At 40.3% G+C, this 27,343-nt stretch overlaps 1 protein-coding gene across 1 annotated transcript in view; it reads right to left on the minus strand.

Moving 5' to 3' along the window:
• The window catches only part of ROS1 (ROS proto-oncogene 1, receptor tyrosine kinase), a 77,597-nt gene that overhangs the window by 14,722 nt on the left and 35,532 nt on the right, over positions 1 to 27,343 (minus strand). The window contains exons 27-42 of the mRNA XM_076333476.1: positions 26,523 to 26,699; positions 23,879 to 24,096; positions 23,067 to 23,208; positions 17,072 to 17,304; positions 14,293 to 14,469; positions 13,093 to 13,267; positions 12,500 to 12,617; positions 9,676 to 9,863; positions 8,945 to 9,037; positions 8,090 to 8,225; positions 7,510 to 7,672; positions 7,186 to 7,250; positions 4,378 to 4,507; positions 3,263 to 3,360; positions 2,426 to 2,629; positions 1,183 to 1,317 (exon numbers count right to left, since the gene is read on the minus strand). Of these exons, the coding sequence (XP_076189591.1) occupies positions 1,183 to 1,317; positions 2,426 to 2,629; positions 3,263 to 3,360; positions 4,378 to 4,507; positions 7,186 to 7,250; positions 7,510 to 7,672; positions 8,090 to 8,225; positions 8,945 to 9,037; positions 9,676 to 9,863; positions 12,500 to 12,617; positions 13,093 to 13,267; positions 14,293 to 14,469; positions 17,072 to 17,304; positions 23,067 to 23,208; positions 23,879 to 24,096; positions 26,523 to 26,699 (2,452 nt within the window). The remainder of the gene's footprint in view (positions 1 to 1,182; positions 1,318 to 2,425; positions 2,630 to 3,262; positions 3,361 to 4,377; positions 4,508 to 7,185; positions 7,251 to 7,509; positions 7,673 to 8,089; positions 8,226 to 8,944; positions 9,038 to 9,675; positions 9,864 to 12,499; positions 12,618 to 13,092; positions 13,268 to 14,292; positions 14,470 to 17,071; positions 17,305 to 23,066; positions 23,209 to 23,878; positions 24,097 to 26,522; positions 26,700 to 27,343) is intronic.

Below are 27,343 nucleotides of genomic sequence, written 5' to 3' on the forward strand. Positions count from 1 at the left end.
TGTGTGAGCTTGAATATCTAGTACATGGATATACATTACCTTCTAAGCTTTTTTATTCACAGGACAGCTGTCAGGAATTTTTTGAAGAAACCTTTTTCAGCAGAAAATATTGAAACTGAATTTGCTTTGGGCTCTCATTTATTTTGTGACTGCTAGTTTTCGCTCTGTTCTTAAAACAAAATCCTAATCTCTTCAGTTTTTCAGTTCCTCCAAGTGCTAAAGCTTACTTTTTTTTTATTGCTAATATGGCATTTCAGCTATACCTACATAATGATAAATAATCTCTCTCTCTCTGGAACTCAGAGCATGGTAATTGGTGTAAGACCTATCACAGAGATCTGGGCTTGCCAATCACAGAATTATTCTCAAGCCATTTCCTCAGCCCCAGGAGTAAGAATTGTGCACTTTAAGTAGCCTCTCCTTCCATTTGTAGGACCAGCTGTCAAGCGCATTGCTGTGACTGTAATTAGACAATACCGAGTGATCACTGGGCTCAGGTTCGACTTCCTCCCTTATACACCTCTGGCCAGTATGGGTTCAATCCACTATATGTATCAATTTTATTATTTTACTTGCAAGAATTTTGCAATTAAACCTGAATTTTGTGCTCAAGAGGAAATTGGAAGTTGAAAGTTTTGTTTATCCAGCTCAACTCAAAAACTAACCAGAAGTGCAGACTTCCCTTTTCCTGTACTGCTTCAGCTTTTCTTATTGGCTTTTGTAGGAGTTATATCTGCAAAGAGAGCATGGCTTATTTTCCACATATGTTCTAATAAAAAGCCAGTTATATCTGCTATTGCAGGCACACGGTGTACAGGGACCAGTAAATTCTTTCTTAAAGCCATCTTAAATTTAACCAATACCATCAGGTACTCTCAGCCTGTTATCACATTATTACCAGATTCATGCCCAAGACTGACTTCGTATTACCTCTGAAATCCTGTTTAAAAGACCAATATCCGCCTTTCAACTTCAACTCTTAAGTTCTTACTCACAGGCTACACTACTGGGTGATTAGTAGCGGGTTGGCAGCTACAAGTGCTAGCTGTTTTATCTGAAAAGAAACATGTAGGATGTTGAACTCTGCATGGGCATAAGTAGTATTCAAAATTATGACCACCTGGCAATAAGCCTCTTGCTTCTTATAAATACTATCAACAATATTTAAACAAATTAACTTACAGGTCATCAGGACAATTGTTTGGAGATTCCAGTCTTCCTCCTGATCGTACGTGGTGTAAAACCTCTGTATTGGAGAAACCTGGATATGGCTGTTGACCCAAAGTTAATGTTTCCCACACTAAGACTCCAAAAGCCCTAAGAAACGCCAACAAAAAAATTTAATTACTATAGTGATCATGTACAATCTCCCTATCAACAATTAAAATGTCTCTAACCTACGAATAAGACTCAATTACAAAAATTAGGAGTAAGAAGTTTTAATTTTTTTGTGAAACCATTCATACATCCTTAAGCCAGCCTCTGGAATAGCTAAAATAAATGTGTAGAACTGACCCACTTTCCCAGACTCACTGAGCTGCAGCTTAGAAGACATTGAGTGCCCACAGCTTCCCTGGGCACCACTCCCTGGTTGAGCATGTCCTCACTTCAACAAGTGTTTAGAAATCTCTAGAGGCGTCATTGGAAATGGAGACAAGTTCTCCTAAGCACCACTCACAAAGCAATCGGCACCCCATTCGGTTTGGCACAGAGCACTAAATGGCTTGCTTAGATAAATCTAAGAGTGTCAGTCAAATGGATGGGCTGCAGGGGCTGAGGACTTGGACAAGACTGGTGGGCTGTAGCCTACCATGAGTACCCATGGCTACCTTGTGTGAAGCTCAGGTTTAATGGATCTGGTTTGGTCTGGTTTTTTCCACACCTCCTGAAAAAGCAGGGTCTCTGCTTTTTCACCGTAAACTCAAACCCACCCAAATACACACTTTAAGTGAATCTCCACAGCAAAGTACTATGACCTTCCCCTGATAATGCTAAGAAATTTGGGCTTCAAAATAAAGAAGTCACCAGAAGAGGGTGAAAATATTTGGATGTAGGAAGGAAATACCAATTAACCTAATGGAAAACAAAATGGAACAGGATGCAGGCAGTCAATTCACTGCCCAATCAAGCAAAAAGCACATTGTGGGCCTAGTACAAAATTGTTTGATTGAGTGACGCTAGTTCTTTCCAGCCAGAATCCAAAGATAGAGCTCAGAGCATTAAGAAATATATCCATGCAGGTACTGTTGTGGTGCCAAACTTTTCATTAGATCATGAAAATATTGCTTAGGAAGAAATCTGCCTTAGCCTAAAAATTATTAAAGATGGCAATAGACAACCTTATCATTGCTCCTGTAAAACAATATTTTCTCGCTGTGGGATTTAGTATGATTATTCCCACAGCTGTGTGGCTGCTATAACTCACCAGACATCAGAGCGATTTGAAAAGACACCATCAATGAGGCTTTCAGGAGCCATCCATCTGACAGGGAGTAGGCCTTCTCCTCTTTTCCTGTAATAATCATTTTTATAGATATCTCTGGCAAGTCCAAAATCACCAATCTTTACTACCCGGGAGGAGCTCTCATATTCCTTCTTAGACACAAGGCAGTTGCGAGCAGCAAGGTCCCTGATTTGTAAGGCAGAAACAAGAGGATGGAGTTAGCATTGCAGAATAACTCAGGTCAGAAGGGACCTCTGGAGGTCATCTGGTTCAACCCCCTCTTCAGAGCAGTGCCAACCTCGAGGTCGGATCAAGTGGCTTAGGGCCTCATCCAGTTAAATTTTTCATATCTTCAAGACTGGAGATGATACAGCCCCTCTGGACAACCTCTTCCAGTGATTGATCCTGCACATTGTGAACAATCTTATCTAATTTCCCTTGCTGTAACTTGTGCCTATTGCTTCTCATCTTTTCTCTGTGCACCTCTGAGAAAAGTCTGGCTCTGCGTCCTCTATAGCTACCCATTAGACAGATGAAGACAGTAAATGGATCTCCCCACTTGCCCTTCTCTTTGTTGCATGGGATATGATTCTTGCCTAGGGTGCAATGAGTCCTGGATTCAGATCTTAGAGTAGCCCACCATTTTGTGAGAGAACTGTAGGTGATTTTTAGCAGAAAAGAATAACATTAAATTTTACTGCAGTGCTCTCACCTTCCCTGTTACATTGTGACATCATTCTAGGCATTTTTTCCCAGATAAGATAATTAGTCCCGATATTGTGGGTAAACCTTGGAAAACTAAGGAAATAAGTTCTATACCTGTGTATGAAATGCATTTTCTCTAAATAGACACAGCCTTTGCAAATATCCAAACATATATCCAAGAGGTCAGTAACTGTCAGTAAGGGACTCTGGAGCTACGAGAAACAAAAAACACAAGTTAGCCATGTCTTCCAGCTTTACAAACTCAGAATAACAACCTCCCTATGCAAAGATGGTATTGTTTCCTCATTTGAAATGTATAGGATTTTTCCAAAACAGGCAAAGCACAGGTGCAAAATCTCTTATGTCAATAGAGCAAATGCTAATTACCGGCAGGGTAAACTGCCAAATCACTGCACTGCAAGGCAGGTGAACACATCCTGTTCTTTCACTTGGGGCTAAGAATATCCTAGGACCTTCAGAATTGTTTCTTCACTACAGTAGAAGAAATGGGACCCTGAAAATTTCCTCCCACTATCAGATCAGGTTTGCTTGCTGCTGTATTAATCAGTATAATATATTATTCTAGTAGAATACATGTATATACATTTCAGAATTCAATACTGACTGTGGATTTGATCTGATCACGTAAATTAACTAGGCAATTGCTATAATGCTATAAAATTTCAATGTCGAGTCCCTTTGACCTACAATCCTACCACCCATATTCTTAATCTACTTTCTAACTAAATTAAAGACATTTATTGTTTATTCTTTTCTCCTCTTTCCTTCTAAAGAATTTGAGGATACAGGCACAGGGACAGTATCTTCTTATATGCCTGGACTATTCCTAGCACATTAAGGATACTGCTGCTATTAAAAGACAACCGCCCCCCACACACACACACCATGAGGCCTAATAGACCACCATTATTTATAACCACTTTTCAAAGGGCTGTTCATGGTATTCACAGAGAGAAACTCAGCAGACATCTCACGACTGAAAACACAATTTTGGTCAGTGGTCTAATGACATTCAATCGTCTTCACAGCAACTCTGAATGCAAGGTCAGCACTCAACATTGAGATCCCAGGGCATTGGGGAAAAGCCAGGTCAGACCTTGCAGGTACAGAAACAGCTGGACATCAGCCTGGCCTTCGAGGAAGGGAAAAACTGAGAAACTGTGGGTAGTTACAGGTTAAAAATATGAGTCTCATGGTCTTTACCCTACCTTTTGCTTTCTGGCTCCTCGTAAATAGCTAAGTAGATCCCCTCCTTCCATCAGCTCCAGTATAAGGTACTGAGGTTCGTTTAACAGGCACACGCCAAGTAACTTCAGAATGTGGGGGTGATCAAATTTACTAAAGAGAAGGAAACAACCATAAGATTACATATGAGAAATCCAGCTGGTTGATAGCTAATAAAGTGCCTATAGCTGCAAGAATGAATGAGCAGTTTGGCCTTTACAATCCTGCCTCTAGCAACAACGTGATTTAGTAACTCACAGTGCCTGGATTTGCTCAGTCATGGGGAGAGTTCAGGGACATCCTTTCAAAACACAGGCTTACACTGTACTTTGATGGGCACTCTAATGCATGCATGCGTATGAAAAACACACTTCATCATATTTCCAGGAAGCAAAGAAAGGTAGCCAAATGGCAATCTCATCTAGGCATAACATGAATTGCCACCTGTACATTAAAGGTATCGATATTATTTTAATAGAGTACTTTTACTACTATATTCACAGTAGAACTGCTGATTCAGAGAAATGCACAGAGAAAGGTAAAAGCACAAGGTGCAACACATTATCTTCACAATTCAGAGGACAACTGTTTCTCACAGTACATTTTCAAGAGAAACAAAATATGCAGAAGGAATACTTGCAGATATGCTAGTAATTGCCTGTGTGTGTCCAAAAAGATAGGGATTACCACAGAGCAATCGGCACACTCAGATCTAGCACTTTTCAAAGAATGAAGGATATTTATTGCCTTTGTCAGTGCCCGTGTTTTTACAATCACGTCTTGTGTTGGAAAATGGTTTTCCCTTCGCACTGCTGTGTGAAAGGACTTGCACCAGCAGTCAGAGAAACTTGACTCTATTGGGGAAACTGGTGGTGTCCAAAGAGCTGTCAAATGCCCCAGTGTAAACAAACAAATAAAACAGGGGGACGTTTTCCTTCTAACCTCTTTCAATTGACATAATCTTAGGTGTGGGCAAAGACTCTAGCAAAAAGTGTGATTTTGAGTTTGACAGTTCCACCTGGCCCCCAGCACATACCTCTCAATCAGATAAACTTTGGCACTCTCAAGAACAAAAAAAGGGGAAGGAGCACCTGGCACTTTCCTTAGAGCTCACACAGCCCTTTCTCTACTGAGCTGTCATTCCTTACTTCCCAAGTGATGGGATACACCCAAGAATTTGCTACATATATTTGTACACAAATGACTCACCAATAACCAATGTCAAATGACTTTTTGAAATACAGGCAACTCAATTTTCCCACTGCTGCATAGCAACAATAGAAGAAACAAAAAGTCCTTGCTTAACTGGGACAGTATGCATAACACTACAACCCAAATTTTAATAAACATCTAAAAAGGCAAGCAAAATGAAGTTGCATTTAAATATCTAACATCAAGGTTTGTAAACAATCAGGTCCACTTATTTTTCCTTTTGCCCTTGGTTTCATTTATGAGACCTTACAGATGAACATGAAGGAAAATCATTAAGCCCTCCACAAGGGAACTAAATCATTCTTTTTTCACATTAAAAAAAATGAAAGATTTAAAGCATATGAAACATACCAAATTTTTTTATTATTATTTAATGACTACTGGGAATATATAATATTTAAACTTTTCTATTCTTTTTGTTTCTATGTCTCATTGTATTGGTGCACATATGGGCCCACATCAGTGTTTACATTTAAATGTAAGAATTTCCAATTATATATTTTTCCAGGATTTCTGGTTTTGGATTATTAGCTGTAAAAAGAAAGCAGAATTGGGGAAGCTTCAGAGACTTTAACTATGGGCACATATAATTTCCATACTACACAGAAAAGAGACCTTGACTGGGTTTATGACTGCCAGGTAGACTGAAGATAGATTGTAAGAAGTTTACAAACAACAATTACTCTTTGTCATGAATTTACACTTTAATGACATGGTTCCATTTTGGTTTTCACAAGCCTCTTACCTCACTCAGTGTACAGTGTGTGGAAAAAGTTAGGCAAAAAATGCAAGATATTCTTTTAAAAATATGTAAACACAAAAAAGAATGCTGCGAAAACCAATTTCAGATTTAATAACACTATGTTTTCTGTACAGGATATAAAATCCTTCATTTTTCAAAAGATGCTTCTAATTCTGCACTCATGAAATAAAAGTCAGAGAAATGCAGAAGTGCATCTGAAAACTAAACCACACTCTCAGTCTTAAGATACCAGCTGAAAACTTCAGCTGAACTTCTACTTGTTTCTGTGGAGACTCTGGAAAACCAGATTTCTAGCTGACACACAGACCTTTCTGTGTGAAATTCTCACACTGGTGACATGCATTATTTTTTTAAGTCTACCTCAATAGAAGAGGTATGTGGCAGTCTCTAGTGGTAAGTATGCACATTTTAAAAAAACAATTTCCACAGTAAATTGAAACTTCAGGGCATCAGCTTGTTTTGATATGTTTATTTTGGTAAAATGGGATTAGCCAAATGTTGCCCAATTGCCTTTAACAACTAACTTAGTTTTAGGGGAGCAAAGATACTGAAATACATCAGTCCAAATCCCAATAAATCCATAATATGAGCATACTGAACTTGCAGTCTGTATCTTAAATTTTGCTAATCAGCTTTATAGCTTTATTTCCATAAGATTCATCAGTAGTGATTTAATTTTTTAGCAGAAACAGGAGAACACCCCAAAAATGCCACAATAATTTGTTTAGAGGAAAGTGTTGCTTTCATTCCTCTCGCAGGCCACCACCCTCACTTGATAGTGGCTTCAGAGGGTGCCCAGTGGCAGAGCTGTCCCTACCTCATTAAGTGTGCCTCCTTCAAGAATTCACTCTTCTCGTGGTCTGTCGCACCCTTCTTCAAAGTCTACTCAACAGAAAGCAAAAATGTCATAGCACTTATCACATAGTGCTTAAGTAAAGCAAACAGACATAGACATGGCCTTAAATACACATTATTTTCCAGCAATCATTAAAAGGAGATAGGCCCAGCTTTAAGTGACTTGCAAGAAATACTGCAAGGAAATACCCAAATCTGTCAACACCTGTTTCTGTGGTATAACCTCTGAGCCAAATTGCTCTGCCCATCCCATTCTGTTGCCAGAGAAATACACAGCTGCGATTACCTTGACTGCTACTTTGGATTCTCCACTTCCATCTGCCAGGATATCTACTGCAGTCCCTTCATACACCTCTCCAAATGCTCCACTTCCTAACAGCTTGTGTAAGTTCAGTTTGTCCCGAGGGAAAGCTGGCAATGATTCAATCTCTGCTTGAGAAGGAAGAGTGCTACAAAACAGCAATACTAGTCACTTGTTAATACTTAAGAATGTTTGAAATGTTATTAAAATCCTTCCTCAAATGAATCTGGTACTATTTGTCTCATCAGGTACATTTAAGGGGAGCTCAGGTGATGCCTAGATGTTTTGGAATCTATTGGAAAACACCAGGTCTTCTTCCTTCCCCGTGCACTTGCATTTCTTGCCAACGTGAGCGTGCAGGGTGGGCTAGGAGCAATCCAGGCCAGGGTGCGCACCAGGGAGCCAACATGGCAGGGCGTACTTCAGAGCAGACCTGCCCTGCAGTGCGGATGCAGCCCTTAACTCCACCTTGAGGTGTCAGGGATGAGTGTACTGATGAAAACCAGTCCAGGGAAGCCCTATTAGATGTTTTTGTCCTGAAAATACATTTGCTCCAAGGACATACCTTACAGCAGAACAGGCATTGGCTAGTCCCACTGTCTCAGCCATCCCTCTGAGTTGAGTTAATTCTTTATTTTCCTTGATAAAAAATATCTGTCCAGACAAGGCCTGTTTTCTGGATTTCCATCTTTGGTGCCATACTGGAACAGAAAAGCAGACCGTCAGATATTTCACTCTGAGAGCATCCCAGCATGCGAACAGGCTGAAAGGCTACAGATTTTTTGTTATTCTGTTCAATATGACCCCCCAGCAGCTCATGTAAGCAAGACATTTCCATCTGGCCACCATCTTTTTCCCACAAAACACAGACAACTGCTTCTTGAGCTGAGAAATCAGTCAAGCATCCACTTCTGTATGTGGCAAGACCCAAGGCCGAACGGCTGCTGCTATATCCCAGGGAGAGGATGAGGAGTGAGAGGGCAGGACCATCACATGTGGACACCTACATCTCAGGCTAATCTCTACACCCTTTCTTCAGGGACAAAGGTTAAGAGGAAAAACATGGGACCCTTTGGTGAATAAATGCAGTACCCAACTCAAGAATTATAAGGTACAAGTTTTTATAAGGATACACTGGAACATCAGATTTTCTTCAGAATTCCTGTGCTCTCCCTGCAGGGAATCAACAGCAAGAAATGCCTGAGGATGAAGTGAATTGGTATCCTCTCCTTGATACTGAAAACATAACCAGCCATCTCTAGGGCCTCAAAGGATGGGAATATACGAATTTCTGCTGGCTCCCACCCCGGGGATTGTTCAGCATTTCCCTAAACCTGGAGGCCGACCATCTCCCACCATCTGAATTGCCTTTTACTGAGGCCTGGTGAACCAAGGATATGCAAAAAACTCAGCCACATACCAAAACCAAATAGCATGACCACAGTCAAGCCCAGCACAACAACTCCGATCACAGCGGCAATAGCAATGATGGTGTCTGGGGAGATCATAGTATCTGTTAAATAGAAGGGAAAAATTGGTTAATGACTCTGTATACAAACCATATCAACCCTACGGAGCTGAGCAAACCTGAGAGAACCCTTGAGCTGCCTGCTGTGTAAATGTATTCCTCTGTAAAAAGCTCTCTTGTAGGCTGTATGTAGATGTCTACATTTGGTCAGACTAATCCTCCTTCCCCAGCTCTGGGCCATTCCTGTGGTGATGACCTACTGTGTACACGTAAAGAGGAAATGCTGAACTGTTTGACCACTCAAGGTGGGATTTTCAAAAACACCCACAGAGTGTAGGTCCAACGTTCTGGCCGAAGGCAAGAAGTAATCCTCACAGCCTTACCCAGTGTGGGAGCCTGCCTTTAGTTCAAGAATCATACCATAATGCAGAGTGCAGGGCCACAGAGACAAACCAGTATAAATCAGCAGAAGCAAATTTCAGGCCCACTGTTCTGTGCAAGAGACTGGATGAGCACTAGCAGCTGGGGACACCATATAAATGTCACTATGTGTTACCTCTTAGACACATTACTTTACCTGTGCAGCAACATCATTATTAAAATAGCAGGTCTCTCTTCATAAATCGGTATGATTATTCTGAATAAAAAACTTGATTAACAGGGTAAAAAAGTACAGGACATGCCTTCACCCAAAATTATATCCTTGCTTGTGTCACTGTATTCACCAACTCCCAGAGCATTTGCAGCTGCCGCTCTGAACTGGAAAGTTCCTTCTAAGTTCTTGGCCTTCCATGTGCAAATACTGGCACAGGAGCCATTGTAAACCACCTCCCACAAGGACTTCACTTTGCTGGTGTTGTCAGACTGCTTCCTGCAACAGGCACAGCAAAATAACACAGGTATGTCATTAATGCAGCGAGGACTCTTTACTGCTCCCCCCTTCTTCACTTCAGTTCCTTGGCCTTTGCAACATCTCTCTGCCTGCAGGAAAGCTCAATCTGATCGTGGGGTTTTGGCTACAGAGCAGAAAATTGTACCATGCCATTTCAGCAATGCTAGGAATCACACATCTTTAGCTTGGCATTGGAAATGAAATGCTAGAACGTTTTGGACATTAAAAGCTCCAGCACTCTTTCACCTGTTTCAGTGTACACCTCACAGCCAAGATTTCAAAACCTTCTTATTTAGCTTTCAGAAAAAAATAAACATTTATTTTTGTGGCCTGTTAGAGGTTTTTGTTTTCCTGGGCCCAGAGTAATTCAGTGGCTCTTGTGCATCAGGTTTCACAAGCTAAACAGGAAGCAAGTCATTGGCAGTGAAGACACAATTCTCTAGCTAGCCAGTTTCCCATAGTATCTGCTGACTGCTGGGTGTATTTCTTCCTTTCCCCATTGGACTGAGATTGATTGCTCACAATAAATTCAGACCTGATTATTCACCAACCAAAAGAAGACCATGTATTTAAACTTGAAAGGCCATATCTGAAATATCACTTCATGTCATGCAGGACTGTAATATTTCATGTGAAATGACCTTCACGAGCATGTCAATCATTCTCCCAACACACTTTAATGCAGAAAAAAGGTCAAACACTTCTAAACCAGAAAGACATGGGAAAACTATATGTTCATGTCCTTGGTACGTACACATCCCTACCAGAGCTGTATGAAAAACAGGAGTTATTTCAAAGGGCTAGGCAAATATTTTCTAGAATACTATGCAAGTAACCTAACATTTTTCCACCTGGTGTAAAAGGACCATGAAGCTCAAAGCGAAATTCAGTCAAAAACATCAGCATTTAAATTGCAGGAGAAAAGCTTATTTCATTAAACTTAAAAAAACCCCCCACACTTCAGTGATGCATTATGATTCCAGAGATGAATAAGAAGCTGGAGCCTGGAGAACACAGAGGCTAAAGCACAACCCTGACACAGACCAAGGGACTGTCCTTTCTTTACTCATCCACAGCAAGCCAGGTAAAAACTGGCTGTTGGCATATCAGAATTATTGTGGTCTCATAGCATGCAGGTCAGTGCTGCTGTACACTCACAGAACTGTACGGAGGAAGCTTACAGCACCAGGAAAGTATGTCTGAGTGAAAACTTATATAGGTAAAGTATGCCTGGCTCCACAGCGCTGTCAGTCCTTAGCTTACATAAGCACAGAGTTAACTGAGGAAAAAGAAATCATAGCTGAGTTTAAAAAATTGCTTCCCTCCATCACTCCTGATTTCAAACAATGTCATAGGAATATCTCAGAAGATGGACCCTCCTCAGTTTTAAATAATGCATTAATTAAGCCTTGCACTTACTGCCTTAAACAGACCTCTCCAGAGTCATGGTCAAAAAATGAGAAGTTTCAAAGTCACTGCCCACAGCAATATACTCTAACCTGTCAATTCAGCCCTTCCAATGCCAGTGTGTCGTGGTTTAACCTCAGCCAGCAACTGAGCACCACACAACCGCTCACTCACACTCCCCGCCCCTGATGGGATGGGGGAGACAATTGGAAGAGTAACAGTGAGAAAACTCATGGGTTGAGACAAGAACAGTTTAATAATTGAAATAAAATAAAATAGTAGTAATAATAATAATAAAAAAATATACAAAGCAAGTGATGCACGATGCAATTGCTCACCACCCGCCGACCGATGCCCAGCCAGTCCCTGAGCAGTGTCCTCCCTGGCCAGCTTTCCCCAGTTTACGTACTGAACATGACATCACATGGTATGGAATATCCCTTTGGGCAGTTTGGGTCAGCTGTCCTGGCTGTGCCCCCTCCCAGCTTCTTGTGCACCTCCAGCCTTCTCAGTCAGTAGAGCATGGGAAGCTGAAAAGTCCTTGACTAGTGTAAGCACTACTGAGCAACAACTAAAACATCAGTGTGTTATCAACATTATTCTCATCCTAAATCCAAACCACAGCACTGTACCAGCTACTGGGAAGAAAATTAACTCTGTCCCAGCCGAAACCAGGACACAGTGCAGGAATAAGTGTGAACTGGCATTCTATAGATGCCTAATGAGTGTGACATGTATAGTCCAGGCAATCTGTATTTGATGACAGAGCACTTTAAAAATTATCTAGTCATCCCATGTTGGTGGGAATACCTTATGATTCTTTCTAGCAACTTTATAATGCCTGTCCATGAGTACTCTGAACACCAAGATACTTCTACATATATTTTAGCCAAAAATACATATTAAATGCTTGAAATTTGTGATTTGAAAATATCTCCAAATCTTCTTCTAATTCACCAACATATATCCGAATATATCCCTGTATTTCAGGGTTGGTCTGGAAATGTTTTTAGTGTATACTTTCTTCTAAGTTTTCCAGGAATTTCTGGAAATGACGGCTACTTAGTTTACCTGAGAAAGAGATCCCATGAGAGAGGCCATTTGCATCATTGATATTTTACTCTTCCCATCAGAGCCAAACTGAAAGCCCCTGCACACACAGAGATTTGTTCTGGGCTACCGGAAGAGTGCCTGCACACATAGCTTACCTGCTTTCTAAGATGTAGTAGGTCAGGTTGCTTCCATTGTCATCAGCCTTTTCCCACTGTACAGAGTTTTTAGTGTCTTCTGCTCTTTTTGGAACTCCTGGCTTACTGGGAACACCAGCTTTGACCAAACAGGGAAGAAACAGAACCCTTAAAAAGTGTTTATAGAGAGACAAAGGGCTAATGGGCCAAGAGCAAAATTTAGATGTGCACATGGGTGTTTAGACATACAAAAGGACTGAGGATCTAGATCAATAATCCCCATGGATAATTAATCTTTGGCCTTCTCTTTGTGATGGACAAATTTCAAAATTTTTATTCACATGCAGCCTTTCACCAGTAGTTATGAGTTCACATGAGGCGTTTCATTTCAGTTTCCTTCACTCTTTTCCTCTGTTCCACTTAGAAGTGAACCTCATTTCTTTCCTCCTATTACTTTTGCAGTTATGGTGCTGTGTTATTTATTTTTCAAACACACACAACTATTGGCTCTTAGTATAAGAAAATTACCTGCTAAATTTTATGAAATATTTTGTTTGATTATCCACGTCCTTAAAACAGTCTTAAAATCTTGTTATCCTACACTAATTGCTTACCTGTAGTTTTAAAGCTTGTTGAAGAGGAAGTGCTTTTCACTCCTGTAATATAAACTACTGTTACTCTTACAAAGTAGTTGGATGAAGGAAGAGTTCCTGTGAGATTGCATGTGTAAACAAGATCTGCTGTGCACGTAGTGCTTGCAGGAGAAAACCAGTCACTTTTTGTTTGCCACTAGAAAAACAAAATATCATCGTGGTCAACTTTCTTGCTCTGCTGAAAATGTGTCACAGTTCTATTCCTGGGTAGATTAACAACTTCACCACCTTTTAATATTGTAGGGGAGAGATTATGCACGTGCTGTTTCAATCACGGGACTTTGTCCTCTTAGAGACCAAGGACACAAAACCTAGTTTTTTTCTTTGTTTTCAGGAGACCTACAAGTCTTGGCAGCCACAAAGGACAACAGATTAAGTGACCCCTTTGCACAGCCAAAAGGATCCTTCCCCTTGCTTATCTCTGTGCAGCTTGTATTTCTGGATCACTGTGAGGTGCCCATGAGTTCAGCTTGCCATGATGTAATTGAAAGGAGGAGGTTTAGTGGAATTGTGCAATGAAATTTGTTATAGGGCAGATGGGAAATGTTTGGTGTAGGCCTAATAAATCTGATTATCTATATTAAGGAATCTACGTGATCCAGTTTAGCACATGACATTTTCTGTGTCCAGTGGTCCAGACATTAGAAACTGAAGCTTCCATCCATGCTGCTGTCACTGCAGCGCTTACTTCTACAGTCTGCACTACTGGACCCATTTTTCTCTCTGGTATTTTCTCGTAACCTCTATCACAGGAAAATAAAATTCAGATACTAGGCTGTAGCTGATATTTAATGCTGGAAACCCCTTTTCTTTCTTGTGCAAAACAGACATTGGATTTGTAGCTACCAGCCAGGTTGGGGGAGGGCAGCGAGGAAAGAGGGAGAGGACTCTACTGAAACAGGAGACCCTAGAGGAATTCTGTTGGGGTCATCCAGGATGTCCTTTGGCACTATGGAGTATTAAATGTTGCAGCTGCACTCCCCCTTGTTCCTGGCAAACACTACCTCCATCCTGCCCCTTCTGAGCCACTAAGACTGACGTCACTATGCCCAAATTAACCACTGAGACTCTTCATATACATCCTGCCACCCTGTCCTGCTCACCAGGACAGAGTGGGTTAAATTTGCTCTGATCTCGAAAAAAACTAAGGGTTATTTTTACCTTACGCAGCTCAAACCAGAAGCTGGTTTCATTGACGTGCAGAGGAGCTCTCCATTCTAGCTGGAAACTAGTATTTCTGGGAACTATGTTGACAGGTGCAGGTGGAGTCTCAAAAGTTTTTGCAATAACAGGGACACTTTCAGAAAACCAGTTCTCGTCGGGATGAAAAGCAAGAACCTAGTAAGGAAATGGATGAACTGGACAGTACCAGACCAGTTGGAAAGGTGGCTTCAGCAACTCTGAGTGTTTGGAAGACTAGCTGTTTGCAAACAAGACAATATTCAGGCAATATAGATATAGGTGTAGAAACATTTTAAGCCTCACAGCTGTAGTGTTACATACACATCTTCAGGCTGGAAGTTCATGGCCTAGAGTCCCCTTCCTCAGAGGCTCTTCTTAGTTTCTCATTTCATCTTTCTACCAAGACTTATCTCTTTCTAGACCTTTCTGAAATGCCACAAGCTCTTACACAGGCATGCAGATGTCACATCACATGCTGAGCAGTGTTTTAGAATCACAAAAACACAAGGTGAGGAGGTGCCTTAGCACGCTGCCTTCCACTAAGCCACAATCAAATATGACCTATGTTTGAGTACGCATACTTACATACCTACGTATAGATGTATAGATATATGTATATATATGTATTACCCATTATACCATCCAAATCATGAACGAAAACACAAAATCAAATTAAGGCCAGAACAGATCCCCTCCAGTCATCAGCTGAATATTCTCCTGGCTCATGCATGAACTGTGAAAAACACTCTCTGACTGTATTTGTGATGCACCCAGTGTGCATTTTGCAGACAACATGTTTACTTGGTTGCTTTTGAAAATGCCGCTCTGGTGATAGCCCTGGTGTCTAGATACATCATTTATTGTTTTCCTTTTAACCCTTCATCTGTAAAGGGAGAAGCAGTATGTTTTGTTCTTACAAATCCACACTGGACATTTTTATTCCTCTGTTATCCTCTAGATGCTTGTATACCAACTGTTTACCATTTTGTCCTAATATAGTCCTAATAATACCTATATATGTCCTAATATAGTCCTAGTAAAACGGTATATGTCCTTAAAATAACTTCAAGTACTGAAGTTACACAAAGTGGCCTATAATTTCCTTTTTGAAGCTGTGACCTTTTTTTTTGCTATTTCTATGGGACTTCCTCTCTTCCAAAAGTTACAGAAGATAATCATGAACATCCACAGACTGTTTTTAACCACCTCCTTATATAGTTTAAGGCCATCAGATGCTGTTGACTTAAATACATATAACCTACATAAAATTCTTTAACCTGATCTTTCCTTCTCCTGAGCTGTTATGCTACTGTTGGCTTCACGCAGTTGTGTTAAATATCTAGTCACAGGTCTCCTGTTCCTAAAAACTAAACAAAAAGAAGCACTAGATACTGCAACCTATTCTTCCTTTTGTCTTCCTCTTCAACATACTAACAGAGCCTTTCAACTGCCTTTTTAGTCCTTGCTACTTTGAACTCCTTTGGTTCCTCCACCTTCTTGACGTTATCTCCACGTTATTATTTTCTGCTCATTCTTACAGCAATGACACGTGTTCAGGCATGTAATACTGCCGTTACTTCAGGATGTTGCTCCCCCTGCCCTGGTTGTCCAAAAAGCCTTGCTGCCTGAGTCTGACAGCAGGGGTGGCAGGGGGGCTGATGCGTCTGCCCCTCAATTCTCACCACTCATAGCCCAGCATAACTACGCAAGCCACCAAAGTTTTCGTGCGATGCTGATGTGGGAGTCCATGTGAACTGCAGCAGCTGATGGATGGGTATCCCATTCTGCTGCTTCTGCTAGCTAGCCTGGGGCTGGCCTATTATTATATTTCCTATCTTCCTCTGTCTATGACTTGCCTGGACAGTGGAAGAAACTACTTCTTCTATTGCACTGACAGCATCATATTTCAATGAAATCCAAAATCAGAGGGTTTGCAACCACCCTTCAATATTCTTGTCTACAGAAATTGTCTTCAAAGGCCACCAAATAGCCAAGACCCTACTTCCATTTTTAACTCATTGTTAGTCCTCTGCATTTGTTAAAGGGCCAACATTGATATATTGTTATTGTTGTGAAGTTTGTAGGCATATTCTATAATATACTTTTATTTAAAATGTGACTGCTGCAAGACAGAATCAGACAAGTATTAATTCAGTCATCACCTATATATGGATATATCAGATACTTTTTGGTTTATTGGACTAAGAAAAAAAATACTTTTCAAGGAAAAGCAGCAGTTGGCAAAATGGCTGAGTCTGCTCTTGATATAACATGTAGAGGTTTCACCTTTATGAGTTTCAGTTATGTTGCTTTCCTGAGAAAAGCCTTTATCTTTTGACCATGACCCATTTGCACTCACATAGCCCTGTTTATTGCACTACACCTGGTCCTTCACAAGCAGGTCACAGTTCCAGGCATCGTCCTTTGAGAACAGAGGTTACCCATCACTTGACCCTCTCTTAGCATGTTGCATGAAGTATCAGGGCAGTAACAGCAGGACTGCAGCAGAAACTCCTGTTTACTCTTGAGATCTGTGAGTTGCTCCCCAAATAGAAAAGATCTCAGTTCTAAGGTTTTAATCTGAACAACCTATGTAGGAATAAACTGTGTTGTTTAATTTTCCTTAAGGCTAAAGGACTGAGAGAAGTCTGCCAAGTTTTGAACTCATATTTTCAAAACACACATATAGCTTTCCAGAAGAGCGGTCTAAAGATTTACAGGTTAGTGAACAAACAGGTAAAGCTGCTTGTAATTATACCTTGAATAAATTGTTTGTTCTGGATTGGAGCCCACTGACAGACCAGGCAAGTGTCCCATTTGGAAATTCACTTTTTCGCAAGGGTGTCGCTGGGACAGGAGGTAATAAATTGACAGAGATTTGGTAGCGGATGGATTCTAGAGGTCCATTTGGCTTCAAAGGTTCACTCCAAGATATGTTGATGGTGGTGTCAGACAAAACCACTGTCTTAATGGAATCAACTGCCTCTGGTACTGAAACAGAAAGAAAAATTAATCTCCTTTTAGGTGCAGATCTCACTAGCGTTTTGTTTGTTTGTTTGTTTTATTTTTAGAGAAGTCAAGAAATGTCACTGAGGAAAGAAAAAAGGTTATAAACGTATGAATATGATCCATTTACAGGACTGACACTCTACACATGTAAAACTCATATTCTTGTATAGTCAGTCAGCTGCAGACAAGTTCAAAATATTTTAAGGGACTTCTTTAGTATCTCCTTGCCTATCCTACCATGCAAACAGACAAAAAAACCCCACCCAGATGCTGTCCTATACCTCTACATTTACAGTCATATCACTGAATTCCTGCTCTCTCTTAGTTTCGTAATCAGGGTCTCAGATGTGAGTTTAGTATGATGCTTACTTGGATATGCACTAGAAAAAGTACCCATGCACCATTCCCATTGGAAAGTCTTTTCTTGAACAGAAAAATCTGAAGGACGAAAACCCAAAACTCAGCATTGTTTGCTATGATTTACAGTTTTGCTCAGAAATACATGGTCTGGCTGAGCTGTGTAAGCAAGAAACTGGATTGCTGGTCTGATGTCCATGCCAGCTGGTTACTCACTAATTGTTTTGGAAAAAATCAACCCTTCCTTTGAAGCTTTGAGATCACAGACTTTGAAATATGACACGCCCCAACTCTACATTAAAAATTCTTTTTTCCTATTGAACTGTCCAGATGATAGGTAAAAAGTTAAGAAGTCATTACACTATTTATGTTCCCAACATATCAGAATAATGAGTACATATGCTATAATTTATGTCCTAGTAGCAAGACTGCAGATTTTTTAAGTGAAATGTGCAGAAGCTAGACTAGTAAAGAAGACAAATTTCTCATTTCACTAGCTAAAACATATGTGGAGTAAGAGTGACACTCTGTGGCAAGAGCAATGCATTAATTTTTCCAAGTTGCCTTCCTTTTTTTTTCATTCCCTCTATCTTGCTATTTGTTGGAAAGTACAGATTAATCCAAGTTTCTTTCCTTTCATTACAGAATTGAGGGAAAGACAGAGGGAATTCACACAGCTTCAGAGGTGTGAAATAGTGCACACACTTCAAGAGGCTCTAGCAGCATCTGATTACAATTTAAACTAGCAGTTACATTCATGAAATTGAGAACATAAGTAAGTGCCAGGACACATATACATTTGGTTTACAGCTGGTTGGAAATTTTTCAACAAATTGTGAAAAGCTCTGAATGCTGATACAAATACATATTAAAAATGCTCAGGGTTTGGGGTCTGGTATGTTTTGGGGTTTTTTTTGGTTGTTGTTGTTGGGTTTTTTTTTTGCCTAGGACTTTATTTTGATCCCTACGTTTTGTTTTGCCCCAACTAGAGAAGCCCGCTTTGAGTTTCATGTTTCATTTTAACTTGAGACTGAAAAATTCCATGTCAGTGGAGCAACCCTGTCTCCCATTTCATATGCTACCTTTATGTTTTGCCACTGAAAGGGTGTACATTGCTGCAGGATGGCTTAGTTTACCACACAAAGAAGCAACAGTGTGAATTCTTGCCACATCCCAATAGTATTCAATCTTATTCAATCAGTGTGTCAAACAAATTTTACAATACAGATGTGGATTCCCATGCAAAGAATTGAAATCTACTGATCATAGGCCAGCTTTTCTTATTTTTTGCCATAGACTCCTTAGGAATATGCTCATAATATTCAGAGATCCACATAGGATGAGAGCCTATTTGATTGATGCCACAGATGCTAAGAGATCTGACTGTTAAAAAGAAAAAAAAATAGCATGGTTGGAAGAGAATCATAGAATCATTGAGGTTGGAAAAGACCTCTAAGATCATCGAGTCCAACCGTCGACCCAACACCACCACCCACTAAACCATGTCCCTAAGTGCCTCATCTACACGTCTTTTAAATACCTCCAGGGATGGGGACTCAACCACTTCCCTGGGCAGCCTCTTCCAATGTTTAACCACTCTTTCAGTAAAGACATTTTTCCTCATGTCCAATCTCCCCTGGCGCAACTTGAGGCCATTTCCTCTCGTCCTATCGCTTGTTACTTGGGAGAAGAGACCGACACCCACCTCACTACAACCTCCTTTCAGGGAGTTGTAGAGAGCGATGAGGTCTCCCCTCAGCCTCCTTTTCTCCAGGCTAAACAACCCCAGTTCCCTCAGCTGCTCCTCAGAAGACTTGTTCTCCAGACCCTTCACCAGCTTTGTTGCCCTTCTCTGGACACGCTCCAGCACCTCAACGTCCTTCTTGTAGTGAGGGGCCCAAAACTGAACACAGTATTTGAGGTGCGGCCTCACCAGTGCCGAGTACAGGGGCACAGTCACATCCATTACTAGAACTTCCAAAGTATAGCATCCCTGGATCCCAAAAGAAGAGTGGCACTGTGCCTGCACCTCTTGTTCCACTTTCATTTGAAAGACGTAAAGAGGTTCATCTTAAACAGAGGTTTTCTTAAGGGGAAAAATATGACTGCTCCCAGAACAAGAGAAAAGGAATGATCTGTGCATAAGACGAGCCACTGGCAGGTCACAGGTGATGCCCTCCTGTGGAAAATGGTGGCAAAAAGAGAGGTTACTTTTTCTATGGATGAGCCTTTAAAGAAACCACAGAGTACATCCACAAGAGAAGAAGAAAGGGAATCATGACCCCTGGCATGTACTTGTTGCCAGCTATTCTGGATAAAATATTTCCTTGGGCCCAGTTGATCAGTAAGGGAAAGAGATGTTGAGACAAGTAAGAAAAACACAGTGTTGGCTGTGCTTACTTCAATTCCAGTTGCTTCAGCACCTTCTGAAGCAGACAGAAGCCAAGCAGAGGTAAAGAGAGAGAAGGGGAAACCTTAGGACTCCTGCTGTGGTGTGGACAGCCCTAGATGCATGTCACTAATATCCCCATAGCTTCACAGTCTGCACAGCTGTATGGCAGCTACAGCCAGCCCTTCTGTAGCTGGGTTAAGTGAGCTAATGTCCAAGGACCAGTTGCTACTGTGCCTCTCAATTCACTCCCTCACCCTCTTTCAGAGGAGAACTGCTCCAACTCTGCAGGACAAAAGCCAGGCAGGAAAACTAGTAAAGGTGGGGACTATAGCATTCCCCCATCACTGTGAGTTCAACAGCAAGCATCCCTAGGTACCATCTCCTCAGTCTTTCCTGCAAAACATAAACAGGCTGCCATATAGGCTTGGCTATAATTCTGCCTTGCTGATTTGGGTATTATCAGAGGTGCCTGATGGCTATGGAAGTGACGAGTTTATGTATGTGGATCAAGCTGACCCTGGCTGGTGACACCAGGCACAATGAATGGAGCACAGCTGCAGAGCAAATCTGACACAACAGAAGAGCAAGCAAGTGCTATGCATACTACAGGGAATAGCTAGCACTTATAATTTTCCATGTTTTCATCGAGTGAGTCCAGCAGCATCACTCCAATGATGAGAAAATTATCTGAAGAGCAGCACAAAGGCAAGTCCTCATGAAGACAGATACAAGTGTACACGCGCATGCAAAACAAGAAAAAGTGCTGAGCAAGGTACTTCTATTGGGTTGGGTTGCAATGCAAGACAACATATGCAAAGGCATAGTATGCATCTTCAGATGATCCTTTTTTTTCTGGGAGATGACAAGAGCTGCAGGGAAACTGGGACAGTAGCTTCCCCACAGCTGCAAACAGGCAGAGTGAAGCAGGGAGTGAGCAGAAGCATCTTCCTGCCCCAATTAAGGTATTTCCAACCACAGGAGGCATCTAGCTCAGACTAGTAGTATTCTCAAAGAATAAGGACATCTTGAACTCGGGCTGCCTATGAATCTCATTTGCCCTTGTGGCATTTGAGGAAAGCTTCTGGGCCATGTTGGCTTCAAGGACAGATGGGAGACATGCTGGCATTCACAGTGCCAGCACCTGGGTCTGCATTAAAGTGCAGCAGAGTTGAGTTTCCTTGCTATGACATGCCCCAAGTTTCATCAAGTATGACAAGATGAGCAGTCAGTAGTTTTGGACTCAAACAGAGGCCTGAACCCACAAACAAAACCAACATTGCTGGTTTCTATTTAGTTAGGGCAGTTAAGGCAGCACCAGATCTGTGTTCTGCAATGGAAACTCCAGAACAGGGTGGAGAGGATAACTATGAAGGTAAAGGGTGGAGGATGAATGCAAGAGCAGAAGACACAGTAAGAAATATACCAGTGATCAGGCAAAACCGTAGCTTGCTATGATCAGCTGGATAATCAGTGTGTGCTGAGTGGAGTTATAGGTCCTTCATAATGTAACATGGACTACGCATCAACAGCAGAACTCTTACAGAAGTCCCCCACTTCTTGTTCTGGAAAATGTGCCCTAAATAAAACAAGTGTGTTTAACACGACTGAGTTCGCTAAGAGAGCACTGAAGAGATGGACGGTCCTTTGGACTATAACAACAGAAAGGGAAATTTGCAAAATCACACACCCAAAGCAGGAAGTGGAGGAGGTGTTAACCTAGACATGTTTCTTGAGCTACATCATCAGGTAATATGTACATATGTATTATGTGAGGTGAAAACTGGCTTTATAAACTAAACATGCTACAGAAGTACAGGCCCAGCTCTCAAATAATAAAGAACCAGCTTGAACAACAAGCTATATAGAATTTAGATGCTCTTGATCATGCTTTTTTTTGTCTTTTCTTTCATTTCTCAGTCTTTTTTTAAAAAGCAACTTTGTACTCAGGGGAAAACCTTTAAAATAAAATACACCTTTCACTTGCACTGCATCTTGTCTCTTATGGACAGCACTATGTGCAGGTTTTCCCCAAAGGTAGCCTTGGCTTGTCACTTTGTGAATGCCTCCTGCTTTTCCAGAAATTGAGCTGTGCTCCTGTTATCCTTTTCTAGGCTGCAGCTACCTGCTCTCTTAGACGCTGCTACAAGCTCTTGTCCCTGTCCTCTTCCATTGCATCAGCAGGTCACACCTCATCACAGAGTACAGAGGTAGCTCTGCTTAAATACAATTACATTTGTCTGCCTTGCCATCATATCTTGGCCTCTTGCCTTCACTCATACCTCTCTCACCCTTTCACTCCCACCAGAGTTTCTTAGCTTCCTTCTGCCATAATTAGATAAGTTTACTGATGTATTTATTTATTTTTAGGTAATCCCTAACCAGTCCACTCTCTGCCCTAAATGACACAATGAACATTCAAGCGCAGAGCACTACTCCTAGCTTTCTTCTTCTAGTGTGAAAGGGACTGAGAAGGGCACATCAAAATTCTTGAAACCCACTGAAAATGTGCTATTGGCATTCAGGCCAGGAGAAGTAAAAGTGAAGTGTTGTCTTTTCAGCCTGGTACACAATAAATCAAATCTGCATTACCCTAAGAAACAGTAATTATGAAAAAAATGTCAAGCCAAGGGGAAAAATCTTAATGCTGAATGAATACCTAACACACATATTTAAACATATGTAACCACATACGCATTCAAACACAACTTATTAAAAATGTGGTCCAAGGCAGAAACTGCAACTGTTTAGCCACTTTTAACCATAGCTTATCTTTCCTCAGTAAGCTAATGAGTAAAAGCATTAAAGGATACATACATGTCTTTTGAATCTTATAGATTTATCAAGTCTGGTTGCCAAAACCTTATGAAGATCTACACAGGTTACATTTTAAGCGGAAAATTTCTCTGCTTTCTGATTTGCAACCCAAACTTACACACCCCTTCCTTTAACTGAGATGAGAATTCTGTTAAAAATCAGAATAAAATGTGAAACAAACCTCCATATAGGGTTGTGCCAATTGTCTCTCTTCCCATAGGCAGCACTTCCTCATCTGAATAGTAGGTTTTCACTGCAACTTGTATGACATAACTTGAAAATGGCTGTAGGTTGTCTATGATGGCTATAGGACCCTGAAATTCCTGTAATACGAAATCAGATAATAAACCTGTATTCTTAGAAGAGAGTCATATGTCACACCAATCATCTGTCAATAAAATGAGTGTTAAAAAATAATACAGTAGTGCTTTTGTATTCTAATACATTTTAGTGTTTAAAAAAGAATGTTAAAATGATAGTTTGGGTAATAGGTCATTACAGAAAACACATACCAAAAAACAAGCTGAGGTGTAATTAGCATGGCTATAATAGCACATTGTTAAGTGGCTGGTACTTAAATAGGAAATGGCAAAGTCAAAAAAAATGTAACAGAAGAAAAAATTACTAAGGCAAGTACAACTACCACAAAACACATAAAGGCAAGCCATATGGTTGCTGGACAGTCTCAAGAGTTATTTAAACAGATTAATATCAACCACAACTGCTCTTTTTACAAGTAGAAACTGAAGACCCGTTTCAACAGGATTTTAGCAAAGACCTGTTAAAAAGTAGAGGAGTACTTGCACAAAGGAAAGCTAAGGGATCTACCACTTAACAAATAACAAACAGAAAGGGGAATTACTGTTGGGGATGTAGAAGTGGAAAAACTCCCTAATAGAAAGTTACAGAATGGCTTATAAAATTATTAGAAGTGGTATCACATTCCCTGTTTATATATGATATCACGTGCATTTTTGTTCCAAATAGCCATACCAATGTTTTTTGCTGCAGAGCAGACAAACAGTAGCTTGAATTCCTGCTGTTGTTAGTCATTTGTCCGAGAAATACCAGATATGTAGGCGTAGGCTGCGATATGCCGGGGCATAGCTGCTGTGGTGTGACAGATGGCAAGCTTATCTTAAAACTGGTGTTTGTTGTATCAAGGATAGTAGGTTTCTCAGTGTCTGGCAATAGAATCAGGCATCTTTTATCTAGAAAGACATTAAAAAAAAAAAAAAATTACTGCTGGACCAATCCAAACTTGCATGGGATTCTACCACCATTCCTATGAGAAAGCATAACCACAAAGTATTCTCTCTGCTTTCACAAACAGAAACAGAAAAAAATCCCACCTGAATGTACTTTATTTGATTACTTTCATGGACACAAAAATAGCGGTCATCAAAGTAAAGTCTCATTTATCTTTGATAAGATACAGATTTACTAAAGGTACAGATTTACTGAAGAATTTAGGTTCTTCTTTAAGTACCTGAACACCTTGGAAATCCAGATCGTAGCTGCTGTGTTATCAAGGGCAGTGCACACTGATGAGTCCAAACTTGCTTGTCACAAGAAAGACAGATATGCAGAATAGAGAGTAGCTTTCTCTAGCAATTAAATGTTATCTCTCTTTTCTTTCAAATAGCTTTTCATGTGTAAAGTTCATAGTAACAACGGGGAAAGGGGAGACAAATTTTGGAAGGATAAAAGGAGTCTATAGGGAGAAAACAATAGAAAACTACTCTCTGACAGTAAATGAAAAGTAACAAAAGAAAACCCCCCATCACTTGGTGTACTTTAAAAAAAAAATTAAAAATATATTAAACGGACTTGTGGCCAAGAAGAAAAAGATTAAGGCACATGCATGGGGAAGATGGTACAAGGACAAGTGTTTGCCCTTAGGCCAGAGGAACTGACCTCATTGTCAAGATCTTTTCTTCCTAAATGAGCAACCCCCTACCAAAGTCAGATTCTGTTCAACAGAAATAAATGTAAGTTTGAGTCTTTGTCGATTTTACGGTTACCTAGAGTAGTAAAACTCCCATGGGAAAAGTCCCAGATGGAATAAAGAATTGAGTCATTTTCAGAGTTAAAGTTTCTGTCAGGCAGTTCCATAGAAATGTGTTTACCCTGACAAGAAAATCCTTCACTACATATTCAGTCCCCTTCCTCCTAACCCTGAAGAGAAATCATTCTCTCACAGAATCTGTGACAGGACAATAATTTTCACTGAGTACTTCTGATGTGTTAAATGATCAACTGACATCACATCTCTGGATGGCAATTAAATAGGTTAGAATGAAAGGAAACTCTAGCAGTACTCTTTGCTCTTATCACTAAAGCAATAAAAAGCATGTCAGTCAACCCAGCTGGTCTTTGCAAACATCACTTTTTCATATATACACCATTTGCTTTCAGTATTGAGAAGGAGAAGAAAATATTTTTTTTCTTATTTTAGTAAGTTCATTTACTTTTATCTTAAACTTGTGTGAATAATTCTGTGCATTGCCCTCCCCCGCCGAATGCCAAGACTGTGTATTCCTCCAAATATATTTGCAGCAGTCAATGTAAATAAGAAGAGCTCTGTGGGGATGTCTGGGTAGAAATAATCCCTTTGGACTGAAATTCGGTTATTCCCTTTCTGCACCAGCTAAGCCTGGGGCTCTTGCAGGAAACCCTATCCCTGGGGACAGGGATCGGTACATTCTGTACCAGGGCCAAACCAGGCTTCTGCACCAATGCCAAGCCCACACAGACCTCATGGGAACAAACTTGCCCAAAGTGCTGGTAAGAATAGCCTGGGCATCGGTCAGAGCAGCTGCAGGCAGGAGTAACTCTACTGGCTGCCCAAAACAATGTGAAATGCTTTTATTCCAAAGAAGTCCATCTTGTTAAAATATTCTCTTGTATATTTGTCAGATTTTTATGCTAAACTGAAGTTAAAGAATTATTTTGAATATATTCATCATGCTAATAACTGTTCTAAACCTCTGCATTTACAAAGATAATCCGTATAGGTACCATGGATCCTAACTTTCTATTAAAACTAATTTTTATTTCTTTCATTATCATTCTACAACGGTTTGTTTAAAATACTAGGATTTCTAAGTGAAGCCTGGGTCTACTATAATGTAAGCTGTAATTGCCTCTCAGGTACTTCTTTATAAATCATTTTAATAAGCAGATTTCTTCTCTCTCTGTCTTTGGAAGGGCAGACGATTTTTTTCAGCTTTGCATACTTGTGAACAAAACCAGAAATCTGTACCATAACAGGGATCATTATCAAACTCTTGCTACAACACTTTGTAGACACGTGTGCTCTTTTTCTGTGCTTTAATGTGCACCACATTTTCTAAATCTCCAGATTTGACACAACTTTGAAAATATGCATGGTTTGGCATTAACATCCTGAGCCTTTGAAACTCGGGCAATATTCATCATCATGACCTTCCATGTGATCCAACACAAGGCCAGTCCTTACATTCATCCTTTTAAAAATGTGCATAATGAATAGTTTCCCTCTAGAAGGTACCTGAATCCATAAATCATACTTTACATAAATACACATAGCATGATCTGCCACTCAAATACATGCTCTGAAATAAATTTGTTACATTTACAAAACAATCCCCTATACCTGGATACAATTGCGCTGCTGAGCTGTAGGCTAAGATTTTCAGCTCATGATTTGCTCTCTTCTGAAGAAAGTGTCTTGTGCTTTCTTTATTTGCTAGCCAAATTTCAGTGTATTCTTTCGTTTCAGTACTCCAGTATATAAATTTCTTATCTACAGTCAAGCTGCCAATTTTCTTACCTGTAGGAAAACATTGTATAGTTAAGCTTCAGAATAAACCCTGAGCAGACAATTTTACAAGAGCAGATGCGTGCTTGTATTCACAGTGAGTCAATATGGGTGAGTATCTTGGTCATACCGTTATCTTCAAAGACCTCCCCTGGAAAAGAGACTTCTGATATTTTCCAATAGGTCTCACGAAGCTGAGACACTTTGTTATTTCAGTTTACAAGTGTAGATTTGGAGGCTTTTTATTATCCATAATTATGAGAACTGCAATTCAATTAACAAACACCAGAAATAAAACACAGAGCAAGAGTCGTCTATAGAAACTGTCATCATTTTTCCAAGATGAAAACCACAGTGCTCTGCCATCTCCCAGGAACAGTTAAGACAGCTCCTCTGGTAACAGAACAGCTTTACCAGCACTCCTCCAGAATTGAGCTGAAAACTGAGCAACCAAGATTAAATGTTATCATTAAAAGAAGTGCAACATAGATAAGTTGTCATACAAGACTCTACCTGCATGAAGTACCCTCCCCACATATTGAAGTCTGCAATGCCACTTTCAGGAATAACTTAAGATAGTATTGTATCTTTTCATTGAGCTAAACCGTAATAAGTGTATCTAATATGAAACCCTAGCAAAATAATGTGTTAATACT

Source organism: Aptenodytes patagonicus, chromosome 3 (assembly GCF_965638725.1).
Source record: "Aptenodytes patagonicus chromosome 3, bAptPat1.pri.cur, whole genome shotgun sequence".
In the NCBI taxonomy this organism is placed as follows: domain Eukaryota; kingdom Metazoa; phylum Chordata; class Aves; order Sphenisciformes; family Spheniscidae; genus Aptenodytes; species Aptenodytes patagonicus.